At 43.4% G+C, this 22,384-nt stretch overlaps 1 protein-coding gene across 8 annotated transcripts in view; it reads left to right on the forward strand.

Annotated features, from left to right (window-relative positions):
- Positions 1–1,019: 1,019 nt before the first annotated feature.
- LOC138759490 (CDP-diacylglycerol--glycerol-3-phosphate 3-phosphatidyltransferase, mitochondrial) overlaps positions 1,020–22,384 on the forward strand; it is a 43,481-nt gene continuing 22,116 nt past the window's right edge. For 4 of the 8 annotated variants that reach the window (XR_011354870.1, XR_011354871.1, XR_011354872.1 and 1 more), the window contains exons 1-6: positions 1,020–1,180; positions 9,566–9,758; positions 12,683–12,760; positions 15,264–15,363; positions 16,419–16,608; positions 18,551–18,729. Coding sequence is in view for 2 of the 8 variants with exons in the window: in XM_069930005.1 (XP_069786106.1) it covers positions 1,059–1,180; positions 9,566–9,758; positions 12,683–12,760; positions 15,264–15,363; positions 16,419–16,608; positions 18,551–18,729 (862 nt within the window). In the remaining 6 variants the exon portion in view is untranslated. Of the gene's footprint in view, positions 1,181–1,430; positions 1,543–9,565; positions 9,759–12,682; positions 12,761–15,263; positions 15,364–16,418; positions 16,609–18,550; positions 18,730–22,384 lie in introns of all 8 variants that reach the window. The other 4 variants (XR_011354868.1, XM_069930005.1, XM_069930006.1 and 1 more) reach the window with 3 other exon arrangements.

Here is a 22,384-nt window from a genome sequence, read left to right on the forward strand (position 1 = left end):
CAATGTATGAAAAAGAGAGGGTTATGGGTGTGAGATAGGTCAGCCCAACATCATGGGCCAAAGGGCCTCTTTTGCACTGTTATGTTCTAATATGCAAGGGTAGAGGCCATGTGCATTCTAGAGTGTGCAAAATGAATGATGGAGGGATCATGCATCAGAGAAAGCAATGTACATTTGCATTTTGGAGGGAGATAGTTCAATCTCCATAAAAAAAAAAGACAATGTGCCACCCATAACAATAAAGTACGGTAGTGAAGCATCCAGTGCAGGACAGGGACACTTCACAAGGTATAGACAGCAGGTAAAGTCTCTGGGCAATATCCGTGCTGGAATCATTGGAAAAGTTGGTCAAAAGTAGCTTGGGGGTGAAAATCTGCCACTCTTCGAGATATGGCCCACCAAGATCGATTCTCATGAGCTGTTGAAATGGCCCAGCAGATCTCTTCAAGGAGTTTCGAAAGCAATTAGAGGTGGGCCATGAATATCTGCCAGCAAAACCGATTCAAGCCGCACAGGTTTCAAAGGGCAGCCTGCAAAATGCAAAGCAAGATGTGGTCTGTCATGTAGAATAAAAAGTGCAGGGGTACCATGAGGTCTCTAGTGTGATGCAGAGACCTGTGATGCATCCTCTGCAGAAAGTCTGGTGTAAGAGCAGCGTACAGATTGCACCATTGGAAATTAATACAGGGCAGACCCGCAGCGAGGAGGATGGAGGGGCTCAGGGCAAGGGCTCACACACACACACACAGTCAGTACTGTCGTCTGCAGAAAGCAGGGACAAGATGCAGGGTTTCAAGCCAATGCACCGTCTGAAATGCAGGGTTCGGGCGCCCCGTCCCGTCTGCAAAACGCCGGCTGGAGGGTCGATGCCCGGGGAGTTGCGGCGAAAATACAGGGTGGCCAACAACGACCCCGCCGCCGCTCCCAGGATGCTTCACGCTGCGATGGCGGCGCGGGCCAGCCGCGCCCAGGATGCTTCACGCTGCGATGGTGGCGCGGGCCAGCCGCTCCCAGGATGCTTCACGCTGCGATGGTGGCGCGGGCCAGCCGCTCCCAGGATGCTTCACGCTGCGATGATGGCGGCTGCCGTGGCGGGCCAGAAGCTGTCAGCCGCGGTGCGGACACCGTTCGCCGCTTGGTTGACGAGGAGTCAGGCGGCCCGGAGGAGAAGGGAGCGGAGGTGAGGGTGTTCGGGGTCGGGAGCCCAGCTTCCCCGCGGTGTGTGGGGGGGGGGGGGGGGGAGCGGACGACGAGGGGGTGTCGGCCGCCGGGGCCCCGTCGACAGGCTTGAATGACCATATAATGATCAGATCTTAACTTAGGAATAATAATTAAAACACCCCCCCCAGAAATAGACTATTCACAATCAAGTATTTATTTATAAATTAACCCCCCCCCCCCATTCAAAGCCCGTCTCTTTATACCCTCAGTGCCATGGCCACGCATCCCCATTATTGGCAGCACCGTGTTGCTCTCAGGTCTTCACTGCCCAGTGATGGAAGAACTCTCGACTGTGGCCTTCCTCACGGTGCCTGCTGTCAGGTAGCATCTGTGGAGCCCTCTGGGTGGGCTCTTAACCTTGCGTGTGTGGGGGGGGGATGACATCTTTTCTGAGTATCTGCAAACTTGAAATCTTTTGGGTCTTTGGTTGGATGTAGAATTTGGCCATTTGGGTCTAATAACTGATTGGATTGATGAGCTACCCCCCCTCCCCCCCTCCCCCCTCCCCCCACCCCCCCTCCCCCCACCCCCCCTCCCCCCTCCCCCCTCCCCCCCTCCCCCCACCCCCCTCCCCCTCCCCCCACCCCACCCCCCCTCCCCCCCCCACCTCACCCCACCCCCCTCCCCCCCCACCTCACCCCACCCCCCTCCCCCCCCACCTCACCCCACCCCCCTCCCCCCCCACCTCACCCCACCCCCCTCCCCCCCCACCTCACCCCACCCCCCTCCCCCCCCACCTCACCCCACCCCCCTCCCCCCCCACCTCACCCCACCCCCCTCCCCCCCCACCTCACCCCACCCCCCTCCCCCCCCACCTCACCCCACCCCCCTCCCCCCCCACCTCACCCCACCCCCCTCCCCCCCCACCTCACCCCACCCCCCTCCCCCATTGTATTTCAACTGGTCCAAGTGAACATCCCACTGTTCCTTTCCCTGTTAAATGTCGCCTTCTCTTATGTGCGCACTTTTATGTTGTGCCAGTTAATTTCAGATTCTAACCACTCTCGAGATACTATTTTCCTGGAACTCCCTATTGCATTTATTAGAGTAGCTCATGGAAACAAGTTTAAAATTAAAATAATTACATTTATTGACCAGTCCAAGTAGTGTTGATGTTATAAATAACAAACCAGTTGGAAATAAATGCTCTTTCCTTCACATACTTAATTGTTGAGCTTCAGATCAGCAACAATTTAATGCAATGATGGACCAGGCTTAAGAAGCTGTTGACTCTATATCATGTATAAACTATAGGATATATTATAATGTGAAGGGTTTTCTTTTATGTTTGCATTTCCATTGTAGCACAATTATAAATTATTGCAAGACATAATAGGATTTTTTAAAAAGGTTGTTGGTGTTCCGTTTCATTTCCATTGATGTTTGTGATGGGTTAAATGTAATTTGAAATTGTCTGTACTGTATACTCCAAGCATCTAGCAGACCTTTTTGCAACATCCTGTATGGTAAGAAGGTTAAGCTTTTCCAAAAAACTATTGTGAACTGTTGTGTATGAACTCACACAGTTAAGACTCGGAGACGTGATGCTTTCTCATCTATTAGACTAACATGGGTACTGACACACAGGGCTTTATATTTTGTGTATATATATAGAAGGGTGACATCATGATGCCTAGCAGAGGGTGGCACTTCCTCCACCCCGTACAGTAAATGCTGACTGCGCCCCTTTGAACTCGTAAGATTACGTCCCAGGACAACAAGTGAGAATTAGAATACATCTCATGAGTAATTATAAAAGGGAAAGTATTTAATAATAATCAGGGCACATAGCCCTTAAAGAGTTCAGGTGGTCCTCTTTCTCTTTTGGACTACTCCGGCGTGGTTTGCTGTGCCGGTCTTCGCTCAGGACCCGTAAGTCGGGTTGGTGGTTGAGACAGCAGCGACTGCCTGTCTTCGCTACCATCCTGGTTGCGTGTCTCAGTTACTGGACTCCTCAGCTCCCTGATTGTCTCTGCCCCACCTCCCACACAGCCTGAGGGATGGGATGGTCGGGGCAGGCCACGGCAGATCTGGTTCCACCTCCTCCAGCTCATGAAGCAGTTCATGGACCTTAGTGTCAGTCACTGCTCATAATTGGTTAATGTGCCACTTCCTCAATCGGTCCCCCACTAAGACTATGAGCAGCAGCTCAATTTTTGTAAGATTATTCCTACGACCCATGGGTCTTATATTGTCTATAATCTTGTACCAGAACTCTCTCGCCCACTTCCAATGTTCTGGGTGAGATTTGTGGCGATGCTGTTTTTTGCAATCGGAGAGCCAGATCTGGATGGACCGTGGACGGCCTGGTCCGCAGGTTGTGGCCAAACATTAGTTCTGCTAGGGTGCATTTTGTAGTAGAATGCGGCATATTTCTGTACCCCAATAGGAAATTTGCGATTTTGTGTGCCACAAGATAAATGAACAGAAGCAGGCAACTAGGCCCATCTGGTCTGTTCCATGGCTATGCACTAAGTTAAATTAAACTCACCCCTAGTTCCAATTACCAGCCTTTTCCCCATATCCCTTGATACCCTTAGTAATGAGAGACCTAGCCATTTCCTGTCCAGGAGGTATTTAGAAGTTTCATGGTTTTCATTGCTCTTTGAATGTTTGTACAAAATGTTCTGCCTCTCCATTAGTACTTGGGTGATAGGGTTTGGAAAAAATATGTCTGATATTGTTGGCACACATAAATTTTTATAAATGTTCTGTTGTAAATTGAGGCCCATTGTCCGTAACTAATTTATGAGGCAATCCGTAAATGGCAAAGATAGATCGTAGACAGTCAATCGTGGGCTCTGCTTTGGTGTTTTTCAGCTACTGGGCATTTGGAGTGTGTGTCCACAGATATTAGGAAAGTCTCACCCACGAATGGTCCAGCAAAGTCTACATGAATCTAATGCCAGGGTTTGGATGGCCATTTCCATGGGTTAGCTTCGGCTTGCGGCATTTTTGGCTGCATTGTCTGACACACTTTGGATTCTCTTACTGTTGTTTCAATGTCTCTGTCTATGGAGGGCCACCAGATATGCATCCGGTCCAGTGCCTTCATTCGTACCATTCCTGGATGGTGTGGTGCAGTTCTGATAACAAGGTACTTTGCCATTTGGCTGGAATAATTGTATGGGTACCCCATAGTAAACATCCTTTTTCGACTGGTGGCGTGTGTGGTAAGGTTTTAGATCTTCTGGGATGACTTCAGATTCAAGCCACCCATGGATGGTGAAGTATAGGATCTTGCTTAATGTTGCCTCTTTTTGGGATTCCTTTCCAATCATCTGGGCTGTAATGGGCAGTTGTTGGTGTTGTTCTTGGTTGATGCCCCGCTGCCTCTGCCGTCCATTTAATAAGTTTTTCTCGTTGTTTTGTCTCGGGTAGCACCATGCATGATAAAGCATCTGCATGGCTGTTGAGTGTTCCTGGTTTATGTTTTATATCATATTTATACACCGCTAGTAGCACGGGCCATCTTTGAATTCTGGCTGCAGCTAATACCTTTGTGTGCCCCAGGATTAAACTAAGAGGCTTGTCTGTGATCAGGGTGAATTTCCTTCTGTGAAGATATTGGTGGAATTTTTTTATGCCAAAAATTATCGCCAATCTTTCTTTTTCTAGTTGGGCGTAATTGCATTCTCTTGTGGTTAATGTTCGTGAAGCATACGCTACCGGTTGCTCACCTTTTTCTGTGATTTGGGATAGTACCGCTCCTAGTCCCACAGCTAGTGTAACTTCTTTACTAAGGTCATAGTGGATCAGCACCTTATTTGTTGATGTTAGTGTTAGAAACAGAAGTTACTTACTTTGGCTTGGCTTCGCGGACGAAGATTTATGGAGGGGGTAAAAAGTCCACGTCAGCTGCAGGCTCGTTTGTGGCTGACCAGTCCGATGCGGGACAGGCAGACACGATTGCAGCGGTTGCAAGGGAAAATTGGTTGGTTGGGGTTGGGTGTTGGGTTTTTCCTCCTTTGCCTTTTGTCAGTGAGGTGGGCTCTGCGGTCTTCTTCAAAGGAGGCTGCTGCCCGCCAAACTGTGAGGCGCCAAGATGCACGGTTTGAGGCGTTATCAGCCCACTGGCGGTGGTCAATGTGGCAGGCACCAAGAGATTTCTTTAGGCAGTCCTTGTACCTTTTCTTTGGTGCACCTCTGTCACGGTGGCCAGTGGAGAGCTCGCCATATAATACGATCTTGGGAAGGCGATGGTCCTCCATTCTGGAGACGTGACCCATCCAGCGCAGCTGGATCTTCAGCAGCGTGGACTCGATGCTGTCGACCTCTGCCATCTCGAGTACCTCGACGTTAGGGGTGTGAGCGCTCCAATGGATGTTGAGGATGGAGCGGAGACAATGCTGGTGGAAGCGTTCTAGGAGCAGTAGGTGGTGCCGGTAGAGGACCCATGATTCGGAGCCGAACAGGAGTGTGGGTATGACAACGGCTCTGTATACGCTTATCTTTGTGAGGTTTTTCAGTTGGTTGTTTTTCCAGACTCTTTTGTGTAGTCTTCCAAAGGCGCTATTTGCCTTGGCGAGTCTGTTGTCTATCTCATTGTCAATCCTTGCATCTGATGAAATGGTGCAGCCGAGATAGGTAAACTGGTTGACCGTTTTGAGTTTTGTGTGCCCGATGGAGATGTGGGGGGGCTGGTAGTCATGGTGGGGAGCTGGCTGATGGAGGACCTCAGTTTTCTTCAGGCTGACTTCCAGGCCAAACATTTTGGCAGTTTCCGCAAAGCAGGACGTCAAGCGCTGAAGAGCTGGCTCTGAATGGGCAACTAAACAGAAGTACCTTCACAGAAATTGGTCGAGACAAAAATTGAGAACAAAGAACATTTATTATACAACAATGCAAAGTTGGGTGCTTCCCCTTACCCTGGGAATACACACATACACTGGGGCTCACCCAACTTTTATACAGTTGATTTCAGTATAGGAATACCCTCCCCCTTACATTATTCTTCTGCCTCCTGGATAGGTTTGGCATTAGGCAATCCTGTCTGCCTACGTGCTGTTTCTGTGAACTTGGAGGACCTTGTCCTCATTGTCCTTATTCACAAACCTGCCTTTGTTCTAATTTACACCTTCCCAACCCTCAGGGCTACAACCTCTTCATATGTGGAACTTGATACTGTCTAGGGCTTACTAATTACATATGCAGAACCTGCTAATTCTATCTAGGGCTAGAAGACCCCTTATCTTATTTTACTTCCTACATTCTATTATCTATTATCTATCCTTATCTTATTCATACTGGTGAACTTGCTGATTCTGTCTAAAAGGCTAGAAGATTCCTACATTCTAATATCTATTCTTATCCTATTCTTACTGGCTTTCTTCTTTGGCTTGGCTTCGTGGACGAAGATTTATGGAGGGGGTAATGTCCACGTCAGCTGCAGGCTCGTTTGTGGCTGACAAGTCCGATGCAGGACAGGCAGACACGGTTGCAGCGGCTGCAGGGGAAAATTGTTTGGTTGGGGTTGGGTGTTGGGTTTTTCCTCCTTTGCCTTTTGTCAGTGAGGTGGGCTCTGCGGTCTTCTTCAAAGGAGGTTGCTGCCCGCCAAACTGTGAGGTGCCAAGATGCACGGTTTGAGGCGAGATCAGCCCACTGGCGGTGGTCAATGTGGCAGGCACCAAGAGATTTCTTTAGGCTTTATTATTACTGGCTTTATTCATTACACATATATCTATACTAGTTTCCTCATCTTCACATTTTTATATCAGTTTTTGCTCATCTCTCACAATCCTCACTTTTCTTTTAGATCATCTCTCACATTAGTATTTCCTTAATTTGAATTCTTAGTTTCTGTGTTCCAATGCCATGTTTTGATCTTTCTACGGTAATTGGTTCAGCAGCCTGCATAATGTAGACATATTAGGGATATGCTTTTGGTAGTGATTAACAAGTCCCAGGAAGGACTGTAATTCCAATTTGGTGGGTATGGGGCCTTGCAAACAGCTTCTGTTCCTGCTGGATTCATTCGCAGCCCCTCGTTGATTGTAAACCCAAGATATGTTAGTGAGGGGCGCATGAAGACAAGTTTGTCCTTTTGAATCATGTAGCTGTAGTCTGGTTAAAACCTTTTCAATGTTTTGTAAATGTTCACTGTTATTTTGGCCTGTGATTATATCATCTAGGTAACACCAACTGAGAATCCATGTAGTAATTAGCTAATTGTTGCTTGAAAAATCACAGGTGATGTTGATATTCTGTAAGGCCTGTGTATAGTTGAATAGTTCCAGATGGGTATTGATTGTCACATATTCCCTTAATTTTTTTTTTGTCCAATTTTATCTGTTGATATGCTTTTGACAAATCTAGTTTTGTGAATTTTTGCCCTCCGTTTACTGCTTGGAACAATTGTTCTGCCTTGGGCATGGGGTGTTTGGGTATTTTGAGTGATGGATTGATGGTGACTTTGTAATCGCTGCAAATGCGAATCTCACCGTTTGCTGTTTGTACAGGTAAGATGGACGCTACCCAATCGCTGTATTGTATTTGTTCTAATATGCCTTCTTGTCTTAGTCTGTTTAATTAAGCCTAAATTTTCCCTTTCATAGCAAATGGGACTGTTCTGGCTTTGAAGAATTTTGGTTCTGCATTATCTTTTAATTGCAGTTTGGCTTGAACACTTTTGATTTTCCCCAATTCTTGTTGGAAAACCATTGCGTGGTTGTTGAGGATTTGGTCGAGTTCTGGCTGGGAGGTGTCCGTGTGGTTTACATTTAGTATTGAACCAATTTCCAGCCAGTCTAGGGTAATATGTTGTAGCCAGTTTCTTCTTAAAAGAACTGGTCCTGGGTATCTACGATGTAGAGAGTGAGTGTTTTTGGTTAGTGTTCTTTGTATTGTCCTTGGACCGTTCATTTTCCAAACACTTTGATTCTGTCTCCTGTAACAGATCTTAGAGTTATTTCTGTTGTTTTTATCTGGAGACATGGGAGCAAGCGTTCCTTTACATGTAATGGCATTAGGGACACCTCTGCCCCTCTGTCTAACTCCATCTTCAGGGGTGGGGGTGTCCGTTTATTTTTGGCTGTATAAAGATTGCTGTGTTTCTTTCGTTTATTCGTCGGATGTGTAATATCCCATGAGCTGAAATTTCAGGAGCTTGAAGGTCAGCTGTTAGGTGTTATCATCATTGTTCCTAGGTTGCCTCTCTCTGTGCAATTGTTTTGACTTTAGCTGCCTGCTTATTTGCAGGCCACCTGTGCTTTAGAAGCGGACATTTAGCTTTGATATGTCCTTCTATTTTGCAATGGTTGCATTTAGAATTTTTTAAGAAACAGTTTTTTGGTTCGTGGTTTTTATTTCCCACAACGGAAGGATTGTTGGCGGGAAGACCTCCCGACCAGTAGGTCTGGTCGACCCACATCCAAGTTTTTATCTGCCATTTCAGAGCTGCAGGCAGTCCTGTATGTAATTTGTAAAGTAAGGCCTTCATCCATTGTTAATAATTTTTGCCTTGCTTGGCGATTTGCCAGTCCCATCAGTAATTTGTCTTGCAGTGCCAGATTTAGAAACTGCTTGAAATGACAGTGCTCTGCCAGTTTGTGCAACAATACCATGTTTCTCCTGGTCCCTTCATCGATTTGTTGCCTTTCTGACATAGCTGGTGGTTTGGCTCCTTAGAGCTGTGGATAATTCATTGAATGTCTTCGTCCCGGGGCCTCCGGGGCCAGCAAGGTCTTATGGAGGTTGAATGTTTTGCTGCCCATTATACTGAGGAAGAGGGCACATTTGTGGTTTACTGGACCTTTAATAATATTGTTGGCTACGCAGTAGTGGTTAAACCGTCCTACGTAGTTATCCCAACTTTCTTTTGAATTCTGTTGAATTCCCTGAACTTTCCCTCCGCCATCTTGGTGCACTTTCGCCTTGATCTTTTGGCGGGAATTTGTTGGGGTTGTTAGGTAGTCATTTTTTATTTACCTTTCTTATCACGGTTGGTGCATGGAGTATGTATAGGGTTCGTTTAGTTCCTCGTTGCCACTGTTGTGTATGCATTCACACAATTAAGATTCAGAGACGTGATGCTTTCTCATCCTTTACTTCTATTAGACTAACATGGCTACCGACACACAGGGTTTTACATATTTTTATATATGGAAGGGTGACATCATACTGTGGGTGTCATGATGCCCAGCAGAGGGCGAGCTTATACTCAATGTTAATGTGAATGGAGCTACTGATTTTTAAAATTGAATAATTTCTCCACATCTTTGACTAGCAACTTCAGCTGAACTTTAATGAATACTAATGCGCCTCCATAAAAAAGAAAAATAGATTGCAGACTATTTAATTTTCCTGCTACTTTTTTTGGTAATATCAGAAGGCTCTTTGTGCATAGGTCTTCTTACCTGCTGTTGGCTCCATTGCTGGCTCAAGCTAAGGCACGAGCTGATCTGCCCCCTCCAACTTGTGCTCTTGCGCACAATGTTCAGCGATTCCAGTGGATTGGAGAGCTCGTTCCATCCTTTAGGATTTCAGGGAGTCAAGTGAATGTCTTAACTTCTCCCTCAGAATTCTATGATGCATTGAAGGTGAGATCATTTATTCAAGCAAAACATTTTATAATCTGAACAGTTGATAATCTTGTGTATTAAACACCTAAATTTGATCAGTGAAATTTAGGAACTGTTTTTCTAATACTTGATTTTTTCTTAATTGCTTTCCATCTTTATCTCATCGAATAAGACTGAAAAGTAGTTTGCATTTTCACTTATCTATGACCATTTTATGTGCATATTCCTGTATTCCTGTGCTGTATATGAGAAAAATTATGCTTGAGATTTTAAACTGCTATTTTACATCATTTTGTTGTGAAATTATAATTTGTTTCTTTCAGTTTAATGAAGTTTCCTTTGATGCATGACTTGAGGGATTTCTTTTGAAGTGCATGCCTATTTTAAAATAATTCACTGATTTGGTTTTATTCCCGTAATACAAGAAGACTAGACTCTTACAGATAACATGAATTTGAAGGTCATTTGAGAATAAATTAAGGTTGCTTTTGTAAAAACAGAACTGATACATTCATGATGTAAAGGGCAAAATGCATCATTGCCTAATCAGTATGCAATTACAGTCTGTTGCAAGCAGGTGGATTCTTAATTGAAGTGGAAGTGCAAGAAGGTCCACTAACATCTTGGGCCAACTCAGACAGGGTCTTGCTAGTAATTTTCACAAACCAAGAATGAATTTTGAAAAGTAATTTAAATCATGTTGATGTAAAACACATTACAAAATGATTCTGGTCTATTACGTTCAGGAAAATTGTTTTAATCACGCAACTTGTAGCAGGAACAACTTACACTATTCATGTAAATGCAGGCCCCCAGACACATTTTGCTGTACATGGCAAAAGTAGGTACAAGAGTCCTCCATTGACCTTGACACCACCCAGCCACAGCCTGTTCAAACAATCCATGAAAAACTAAACCGTTTTCTCACATTCCTTATGCTGTGCCAAAGCAACAGCAAATTTCTGTCTCTTCAGTTAAGTCCCTAGCACCACTGTTAACTCTAGCCCAGAGAAGTTCTCTTAATCACTGATATACATGATCAAACAGCTTCCTGTCATATGACCAGGTCTTCCTGTCGCATGACAAACCAATCTCACAAACATGCTTAAATTAAACTGCTTAACACATTGACCATTTTCAACACAAGTGGTTCTTCAGATTCAAGATTCCTTTTTTGCCATGCAATAGTACAAACATGTAATGCTCCACGAAATTGCCTCTGCCTGTCATAAGGCAGACAAGAGTTACCATTAGTGTTCTCTGGCGTCCCTTACAGTACGAGAGAAAGAGAAGGAAAAGAAAGTCCCTTCAGAGTCAGTGAGCGTCCAGGGATTCGCCTCCAGCTGCTCCTGCAGCCTCTGCAGTTGCAAAGACTCATGTTCGATCCATCGAGGAATCCGAGCTCCAGATACAAACCTGCAACATGATCAGCAAGTCTTCAGGGCCCGAGGCCCTTCGAGAGTCCTTCTTGCCCTTAGCACCCTCTCGAATCCTGGCTCCTATTATCTAGTTTCTATGAGCCAGTCTTTGTGAGTCCCTCGACCGCAAGTCACCCGCAGCCTGCATGGGTCCCTCAGTCACTGAGCTCCTCGTTGGTCATCTGCCACGGTCACCATCCTTGTTTGCTTCTCTTTCCCAACGGGGTGTTCTCCCTGTTTCTGGTGCCCGGGGTGGGTCCACTGTTCCCCGGAGTCTGCAACCCTCATGGCTGTTGCTGAGTGCAGGGGCTGCCATCTCGGGCAACTAACATTGATTTGTTGGACAAATCACAAAGTATTGATAAAGTAAGTAAAATGTATCACATCACAGTTCTAAAGTTCTGTCTGTTTTCAGCATCGCACTGCTGGAAAAACCAGAGCTAAATAACTGTGCTCTGGAGGTTTCATTTTATAACATACACATGTTTTAGTGTACTGAAATGTTAGTTTAAAAAAAAAACCTGAATAGAAGATGCAGTAAAAATTGGATTTTCGGATTTTCCGGGTTCACGGGCAGTACTTTTAAAATTCTCATAATCTGAGGATTTAAGTGATGTGGATGCTCCAAGGATTCCCTGTCTGGTGCCTGGGGGCTGTATTAGATTTATATTTATAGTATATACAGATAACTTTGTTTGGAGGGAGGGGGTAGATTAGTAAGGATAATTTATTTTTCCTTTTTGTTATTGAGTCAAACAGGTAAAGGGGGGATTTAACTACAGATTGCGGACGAATATCACAGAACAATGTGATCACATCAGCGAAGTATAAAATATCTTGTATAAGGGAATTTCACATGTATTGTATAAATTTTGATTTCAATATTATTTTTAGACATAGTACAAGTTATGATTTAATTGTTTAATTATTAGAATTATAGAATTTTAAGTCCTGAACCAAATGTTACATAATAAACTATGGTTTTGCTTCTAATTTACAATTGATATGTCATATGTATATGATATGATTTATGTTTATCATTGGTATTCCTTGTGTAAATGGTTTTTGTTAAACTCAATGAAAATATTTTAAAAAGAAAGGAGAAAAAACAAATTTAAGGAGAATAACAGGTACATTTTGATTGTTTATTAATTAAAAATTTTTTCATATAAAATGCAAAGTACACAAAAAAATCTTACATTTTTGCAACTTCCGCAAGGTGGCTTGTTGACACTGTGCATCTGTGGCACCTGGTGCGTGCACCTGAAGCACACATTACAAAAGCCAAGAATTTTTTTAGAAGTCTCGGGTGGTCTGGATTTTCGGACTTTTACTGTAATAATATGGGATCTTAATTTCATGTGGTGACAACCAAGGGTTAAGAGTCTACAGCTAGGCCGAGGGGAAGAATTTGCCTGATCTTCGCCATATTGTGCTTTTGAAGGATTTCAGAATTAAATTTATGATTTTGCTTAATGAATGATGGGATTGAAATAATGTTTTAATTTGTATCTGTACAAGTAGGAACACATCAAAATGGCAAAGAAGAGAATTGTTTTGGCTTCCTTGTACCTTGGAACAGGACCTTTGGAACAGGAGCTGGTGGGTAACGTACTGGAGGACTGCAAAAGTCAATTATTGAATGGTATTTGACTTTGTTCATTTCCACAGAATTAGTAAATTGTATGAAAAAGTATTCAACAAAATGCAGGCTTATAATCCTCGAAGACTGCAGATGATTCAAAATGATCCCTGCATCATGCAGATAGATTTCAGGTGCATAAACCTACATGGACATAACTTACTTTGATTATGGGGATTTAGGTCTCACTGGTGAAGCCAGCAATTTTTGTTCATCCCTTATTTAATTAGAGCAGGTGATGTTGAGCCATTTTGAATGGTTGCAGGCCACTTGGTGAAGGTTCTCCTCATTTCCTTTTTGCATGGTAGTCTTAGGCCATTCTCAACCCTTATTTCAGCGATGGCCCACCTAGGACTCTGCTCAGGTTTATGTGCCCCCTTCCCTGAGAAGCGGTCGAGCTTCTCTCCTACTGACTACATGAAAAACAGAAAAATATTTATATTATGTGAGGTGAGAAGAAAATTAGGCTTTTTCTTGCAACCTCATTGAGACGTAGACCGATTCACAATGACGTAACATCAGTGCATTTTAGAGCCATAAAGATGTGAAGCTTTGCTTTGTGCCGAAAGTGCTCTTGAGTAAATGACTTGTGATTCCCCAGAGGGCCCATTGAAGTTAAAAGAGACCGATTCGTACAGAGAGGACTTGTTATTTTGTGAGGAGTCACATCTTGCGCCCATGACATATTCTGGCTGAATGAAGAGAAAGCATTTGACAGAAACCCGCGAGCATGTCTTTCTGTCATCTTCTGTATTTGGGAGGAATATGGGCAGAGAAAATCTATTTGGCTATAATCCTAGACATTTCTTGAACTTATAATTGTTTGAGATACTATCAGAATAATGAGAGGGAAAACCCATTATGTTTGGAAGTAAAGATCCCTGAGCACCACAGTCAGCCTTCTGAATGTAATATCATTTTAAATGAACAATTACACGTGTATAAACATAAAATAATCTAATCTGGAGTAATGGTGTCTAATAGGACAAATTGTACAAGGAGATTTAATAAGTCATTCTGAGCCTCTTACCTGATTGATGATAAAAGATCTAGTTGGGTATCATTAATGAAAGTTGAGACTTGCTGAACTTAAATGTTTCAAGAAATAAACAGAGTCTGGTGAGATTACCACTGTCCCATGACAAGAATAAAAGAGACTGGAAGGTTCTGCTGCTCCAATGTCTAAAATCAAAACAATCTTCTTGGATTTCAAGTCAAGTTTATTCTCATCTGATTGTACAAGTACAACCCAATGACACGCGCTCTTCAGTTCTCAGTGCAAACCACGTAGACATACAACCAGACAAACAATACATATGCAGCACAAGTATCTCACCGATTCAAATAAATAAATAGATATCAGTTCACGAGTTTGAGGGTCACGGATGGTTAGTGTGAGCAGTTCCTTTGGTCGGATTTGGTGGTGGGGAGTGTCTTGGGTAAACTTATACCTCTCATTTTGTTCATTTTAGATTGGTCACAGTGTTTGAGCTACCGAAAGAAAATAGACACACACACCGAGAGCAGTTCAGTTTATACAAATCTTTATTACTAATTCAAAAGCTGATTTCACACTACAATATGCAAGCCCTTCCCAACTATACTTATCAACGCTTGGACTGGTCCCAACTGCCGAAGCGAGGCGACGACTGCACACTTGTAGTAGGTTGTCAGGGCACTGGTAGCAGCTTCTCCACCTCCCCCGACCAGGACGTTGCTCGGAATCTGGCTGTTCTTCCTTCTTGACAAGGGGTGTTCCCACCCCTCGGAGAGTCTAAACTTCAACAGCCGGACCACAGGCTTATATACCCCAAAAACAATTAATCATGCGCCTACTCCTTCTAACATTTGTCAGTCAAAATCAAAACTGAACATTATATTCTACAATTTAGAAGATTAATTATTATGGAACCAGGATGTTATGATTTCCTGGTTTATCTCGTAGATACAAAGACTTATTAAAACTTCTCGAGCAAGACAGGTTGTGACCAATTCGTCAATTTCAGAGTGTTGCATTTGACAACTGCTTTCCCTGGGCCTCACAGTGGAATTCCATTTCAAAGTGTATCTTCAGATGAGTCCCTATGGCTGAGTTTAATTACATCTGCTAGTTCTGAAAGTAAGGTGACCTGCGTGTGGACCCAGTGTCGTCAGTTCCACATAAGCAAAAAGCATCTGGGTACATGGTTTTAATCCTCCATTACAAAGGAGGAAAAACCCAACACCCAACCCCAACCAACCAATTTTCCCCTGCAGCCACTGCAACCGTGTCTGCCTGTCCCGCATCGGACTTGTCAGCCACAAACGAGCCTGCAGCTGACGTGGACTTTTACCCCCTCCATAAATCTTCGTCCGCGAAGCCAAGCCAAAGAAGAACAGGGAGTGTGATCGAAACCTTCAAGCTTTAACAGTACTGGTGAGATGGATGATGTTAATAAAGTACGTGTCTTCCCTCAATGTTAGGTTGATTGTATAGAGGAAGCTCTGCGACGGTCACAGGAGGAGGCCATGACACCTGATCTTCGAGTTGCTGTTCTACTGGATTGTACAAGAGGGTCGCGAGGTTGTGTATAATTGTTACCGTGCAGATATTTACCTATTCCTAAAATGAAGGAAGGAATTCTATTTGAGGATTACCTAGTTAACTACTGTAATTAGTGAAGAAAAGTCCAGCTGTGCGTGATGCGTGTTCTTGCTTTCTCATTAATATAACATTTGAACACGTAAAGTTGTAATTTATCATATTTTACATTGAATGTTTCAAATTATGATTAATGTCAGAGCAGAGTGAAGAGTTGTTTAAACGACGCGTTTGTAATAACGTAGACTAATTATATTACCACTGTAAACTAGGGACACAAAAAAGTCCAGATGTTGGCATCTTGAGCAAACGAGGGACCCTGGTTTTATAAAAGGGGAGCAGTCTGAAACATCAGGCATACAGTATGGTAACAGGCCATTTCATGCTGCCCAATTGACCGACAAGCCCCCCAGTATGCTTTGAAGGCTAGGAGAAGACCACAGGCAACCCATGCAAACATACAGACTCCTTACAGGTAGCCTCAGATTCGAGCCCAGGTCACTGGCGCTGCGACAGCCTTGTGCTAACTGTGGCGCCCTATTAACTATCTATCGCTCTCCATGGATGCTCTCTGACCTACCAAGGCCCTCCAGTTTACCATTGTCCAATTCCACTAAATTGTGTATAAAATTGGGCTATCTAAAATTAGTCCAGCTTTCTCAGAGACTTCCTGTTGTAGTCGACTGTTTTTAGGTTGGTGCTGATCTGGGGGTGTGCAAGAATATGCTCCAAAGACTAAAGAGCTTAGTATGGGGCTTTCTAGCAAAAGGGGCAACAAAAGCTACTACTTCTTTCTCCTGGGCTGTTTTTGAGTCTGGGTTGCAGACACCTTATGAGTGTATGTTGTCTGACCATATTTTTGCTTGAAATAAAACCTGGAGGTTAAACAAATGACAGACTTGTGTTTGTCAAGTGTGAAGTTGTATCAAGGAAAAGATCCACAAAAGGTAGTTTTATGCTGGAGAGCTTTGTTTGATAAGAGTTTATTGCAATTCTCTACATGGATCACAAATTGAGCAGGTATTCCTATTCCCTAGGCAAGAAGAACTCTCGAACGATGCTCATTCCATTGCTGAAGAAGTTTCCAAAACAAGTGCGAATCTCATTGTATCACACTCCAGATCTCAGGGGTATTCTTAAACTCCTTGTTCCAGAGAGGTTCAATGAGACAATTGGTCTACAACACATCAAAATCTACCTCTTTGACCATAATGTTATTATTAGTGGGTAAGTATGAAATAGTGGTTTTAAAATAGATTGACTATTGCGCCTGATCTTTTTGGGGGTTATTGTGCTGGCAGAGAGTAGAAATCTGGAAATCCTCAGCAGGCAGAATTTTGCCGAATTTACGAGCAATTTTTGTTGTCTTTCCTTTATTCATATTCCAGCCAAATTCTTAAGGGTTAGTGTCTAGGCAAGAAGGCTAGTAGTGCCAGGCCAATCTTAACAGGAAGCAACTGTTGAGGCTATTTTTTATTGTGGGGTTGGAGATGGGGGAATCATGTAGAGCAGTGGTTCTCAACCTTTTTCTTTCCACTCACATACCACTTTAAGTATTCCCTATTGCAATAGGTGCTCTGTGATTAGTAAAGGATTGCTTAAGGTGGTATGTGGGTGGGAAGAAAAAGTTTGAAAAACACTGTTTAAATCGTACCTCATCGACTCGTTATGTGCATGGTTTCATAACTCCAAAGGAAATGGGCCAATGACAAATTTTCTCAAGCAAAATATTTCAGTAACAATTGGGTCTAGAGCAGTGATTCGCACCCTTCCCTACCTACCACCTTAAGCAATCCCTTACTAATTACAGAGCACTGATGGCATTGGGATTACTTAAAGTAGTATCTGAGTGGAAAGTAAAAGGTTAGGAACCACTGATGTAGAGGGATGAGTTGCATCAGCCAATCAGAGCTGTGAAGAGAGACCACAATCAGAGATTTGCTTGTGAGTAGTGTTTTTTGCTGCAGTGTAGCATCCAGGTGTCACCAGCCCAAGGAAACTTGTTTGACGACGGCATATAGGTAATCCTATTTTAATGCTCTGCTGAAGAGTTGAATCTCTCAAAAGCAGGACACATGCATGCCATGAAACCCAAGAGGAAAGGTTGAGTGTGATCATATTTCACAATACAGGTACTTCCCGACTTATGACCTACTCAACTTGTGTCCATCTGCATATATGACTGCTTTTTAAAAAATACAACATTTACACAGTTTATGTTGCATTTGACAAACTATTAGCAGGAATATAGGGCATTTAAGAGCCAAAATGTTTGTGTACTTGTTATTCAGCGTCCCGGGGTCCATAGGCTGGGCAAGTCCATCTTGATTCCTGTATGGATGTGTGTGTTTGTGTATTGGAGTTTGGTTGGTGCCTATGCGAGAGTTAAAGGCGTAAATTCAATATGGTCAGCACGCTTAACTCTCTTGGTGCTATGGTGCTTTGTCAGTGCAGTGGAAAACCCTGGTATATCACACAAAACTCCTGTTTTCCACATTTAACAATCTACGCCCTCATGATTATTTTTACTAAGTGTGGACCGATGATTCATTTTTTATATTCACAAAGCATAAATGCCAGCCCACCATATACATGTGACTAAACTATCAAGCACCCTTTTGTACCAATTCTCTTTATTTTCATCATATTCCAGTCAATTCTGTCACCTCGACACGGGTCAATTTACAGGGGCCAGTTAACTTAGAGTTGCACTCGAAGCCCAAAAATCCAGATGCCAGAAATCTGGACCACCCACAAATTCAGACTTTTTGAAAACTCTCAAACTTTTAAAATTTAGCAGGCTTTAGCACAGTGACATTTTATTTTTCTTCAAAACTGCTTGTTTTGATAAATGAAGCAACTATCACAATTTACCTGTTGATCTTTTTATTCCTCTTGAAATTTGAAAATCCGGACTGACCCATTCCCTGAGCAGTCAAGATTTTAGGACTTCTACTGTATATACATTTTTGGGAGGTGGAAAGAAACTGGAGCACCCAGAGGAAACTCATGCTGTTTCAAGAAAAAAGCTTAAACTCCACCCAAACAGCACCCGAGGTCAGGATTGAACCTGGATCTCTAGTGTTGTGAGCAGCAGGCATATGAGCTGTTTGGAAGTGAAATGATATCACAAATAATAAAATCTGTCTATTCTTTTTCATAATTCCAGAGCAAATCTAAGCGATTCCTACTTTACGAATCGCCAAGATCGTTATGTTTTACTCCGTGACTGCAGTGAGATAGCGGATTTCTTTGATGAGCTCATCAATGCAGTGAGCGATATCTCGCTTCAGTTGGAGCAGAATGATACAGCTGATGTGAAACCAGGAATGGTCCACCCATTCACAGGTAGGTTTGGTGTAGCTTTCCCACAATTGGACATGATCTGTCTTGGAGCTTGCAGCTGACTGAATTTGGATTTTTCAGTTAATAAAATGAATTAATTGTTGTTATCTTCCAGTCAAAGTAAAAATTCTCATCATCTGGAATTCAAGCAACCGGCAGAAAAATTTCAGAAAATAAATGGGTAAAAACTACAAAAGTTTAAAATTGGGGCCCCCTAGCGATTAGCTCACTAATCTGCTCACTTATCTGGCATTTATCATAGGTGCTGGATACTAGGTGTGGGGGGGAGGGGAGGGATTTACTCTATATGGAGAAAAGAGCAATGTAGTGATTTGATCCACTTGAAATATTTTGTTTTATTCCAATGTGGAATGGGATTATAATGGCTTCCAGGTTGAATTTTGAAATTGAAGCAGTTGTACACTGGTGACTTTCTGCACGGAATGCACTAATAATGATGTAATTCTTCCTGCAATGGCTGGAAGAGATTAGCCCATGTGGATACTCTCAGTCCAACCAGGCAGTGAAGCAGGATTTAAATGTCTCTTCAAGCAAGTACCAACCTGTTGCTGGAAATCTGCAGTTGTGACCTTCCCCATTTCCATGGCTGGTTGGGGCATTGGCAGCTCAGTCAGAAAGTTTACTTCGGAGCAGGGGCAACTGGTTGGGAGAAACAGCACAATCCTGGTGATGACTTCTGGGGACTATTTGTGGTTTTATTCAAGATTATTTTATTGTCATGTAATAAAACAAAAAATGCGATATTACACAAAATTTCTTTTAGTCTATCATATCATAAGGCAGTCAATTTCTGGTCAGCAGAAATTTCCTGGTGTCCCTTATAGTCAGGAAAGGAGAAGCAAAAGAGAGTTCTCCAGAGTCGCTGAATGTCTGTGGATTCACCTCCTGCAGCCACATAGCCTTCAGTCCAAACCATTGGCAAACCGAGCTCCAGTCTCGAGTCTCGGATGTTCTTCCTGTTTTCTGGTGCCCTGCGCCAGTCCTCTGCTTCCCCGGAGTCTGAAACCCATTATAGGCGCTGCCAACTTGGGCCAGACCCCGCGGTTGCAGGATTTTAAAATAAATCACCATCGGCCCCTTGAACAGGCTCTTTAAAAGATGAACAGGCTCTTTAAAAGATGAACAGGCTCTTTAAAAGATGAACAGAGCTGATGGCAGTCGGACTGAGCGGTTGGACCCAATGGGGGAGCACTGTGTCTCCATTCTCTGTGGGTCCACACCAGCAGTAATGCTGCGATACAACTCTGATAGCGGTGCCATTTAAAAATTTTTTTTTAAGATGGTGGAAGTCAGTCCATAGCTGGAGCTGAAAATGTTGTAATTTGTTAGAAAATTATGACAATCCAATAGATTCAAAATTAAATTATTACCTTTTTATTTTTTATGTGCTTGTACTGACTGACTTTTGCCACTTGTGATGTATCCTTTCCCTGTTTCGGAGTGACACCCAGTGGTAATGGCATGTATTTGAAAGGTTACTTTTCTTAAACCTGTTTTCTTACTGATTTAGATGTAAATACATGGCTAATAGTTGGAAAGATTAAATGTTCAAAAGCTATGTCTCAGAGGTATTTAGGGGTGAGATATTGCACAGGAGACCAAGGGAATGTAGCAGACATGAAGGATATCAGTCCATTTTTTAAATTAAGAGAATGTCTTGTACGGTAATGTTCGTACAATAAATATTTGGGGAAAATGCTGCTTTTTATTTGAATGTTGTATTTTAAAATTTTAAATTTAGACACACAGCACAGTAACAGGCCCTTCTGGCTCACGAACCCATGCCACCCAATTATACACAATTGACCTACAACCCCCGCACGTTTTGAAGGGTGGGAAGAAGCCGGAGCATCCAGAGGAAGCCCACACAGACACTGGGAGAATGTGCAAACTCCTTACAGACAGTGCCAATTCGAACCCAGGGCACTGGCGCTGTAATAAGATGACACTGGCTTTCTTTTCATCCCTCTCTGCTTGACCTGCTGACTTCCTCCAGCAGATTATTTTCTGCTCAACTGATATGTTTTATTTTAAAGAAAAATGGTTTGAAGGAAAAGTTTTACGGCATTTACATTTCATGGCAAAACCAGCTACTAATGAAACCCAAAAGTAAAACATGAAACGCTGGTTGAAGTAAAGACACAATGCTGGAGAAACTCAGCAGGTCGAATTGATTCTTTATGTAGCAAAGATAAAGATACATAACCAACGTTTTGGCCTTGAGTCCTTCATCAAAATATGGGAAAATGGTGGCAGGTGTCTGAACAAAATGGTGGGGGGGGGGGGTAGGGGAAGAGCACAGAGCCAGCCCTCCTCCCCCTGCTTGCTGGTGTGCCCTGCCTCCCTTACCTCCTGCCTTTGGGTCCATGCTCCTCCTCCTGTTTGCACGCATGCCGAGATTTTTCCATACCTTGAAGGGCTCAAGCCCGAAATGTTGATTATGTATCTTTGCTATATAAAGCACATTGCTTGACCTGCTGAGTTTTACCAGCATTGTTTTTAGATTGAATTCAGATGTATGAAAGAGAATTTGCCAGATAAATGATTTGTATTTAGCTATAATGTCAACGTTCAAGGTTCTTTCATTGTCATGTATATAAATACACAAAACGAGCTTACTTTTGTTTGCCTGAGAACACACACAAAGGAGCATCACTAGTCCAACGGTCCTCCCAAAAAGAGAGAGAAACAGAAGAGGATCATTACGGAGGCATATAGTGTCTGTATTCCACTACCCCTCCGACGCCACTGCTTCCAGCACTTCCGTAACCTCTGCTGCACCATCCTCCTGTCTGTTCCAGGGTAAAACTGAGCTCCAGGCATCCAAGTCAGCCTCCACTGCCTCTGTTTCAGAACCCCCAATAAGACTGGGCCCTTCGAGAGTCCTGTACCCTCACAAATGCCCGGTTCCTCCTAGCCAGAGTCTGCAAGCAACCTGATGTGAGTTCTTCCTTCACTGAGCCCATCGCTGGTCTACTGCTGTGGTCACTCTCCCTGTAGTGTCTTCTCCCAGGCGGCACAGTGTTCTCCTGCTCTGCTGCTTCCCCCCCCCCCCCCCCCCCCCGGGTCCCTCAAACCTTGTGGTCTGGTGCTGCCAACTTGGATCTCCATAGGTTGTTTAAATACAATCACCAGCCTCTTTGAAAGGCAGGTTAAATCTGTTGGTATAATGACTTGGCAGAAGGACCCCACAAGGAAGAGCTGGAAGATAAACCTTCGCCCACTGTTCCCCCTGAGTCTGCAGCAATTCTGGCTCCGCTATTACTGCAGCGCTGTCAGCATCGGCTCCACTGTTACCACAACCTCACTGATCACGGCGGAGCCACCGTTGTTGTAGACAAATGTTCACCAATTATTGTAGCCCATTTATTGATAAAGGAGTACATTATTCTGACTGGGTGACTGTCAGGTCAGCTTTGGAACAGAGATTTGCACACGGATGATGGTGAAACATTATCCCAGTACCATTCAATTCTTGTAATTGTTGTTCTAGGAACGTTGTGTGAATGAATGCCAGCAGGTTGATCATGAAACTAGTGTTTTGAAAGTCATATCCTGTACTTGATTAATGTGAATTACATTTGCTAAATGACTATAAATGTCACAATTAAGATTAATTTAGCTTCTACATAAAATG

The sequence above is a fragment of the Narcine bancroftii genome, chromosome 3, assembly GCF_036971445.1.
Source record: "Narcine bancroftii isolate sNarBan1 chromosome 3, sNarBan1.hap1, whole genome shotgun sequence".
In the NCBI taxonomy this organism is placed as follows: Eukaryota; Metazoa; Chordata; class Chondrichthyes; order Torpediniformes; family Narcinidae; genus Narcine; species Narcine bancroftii.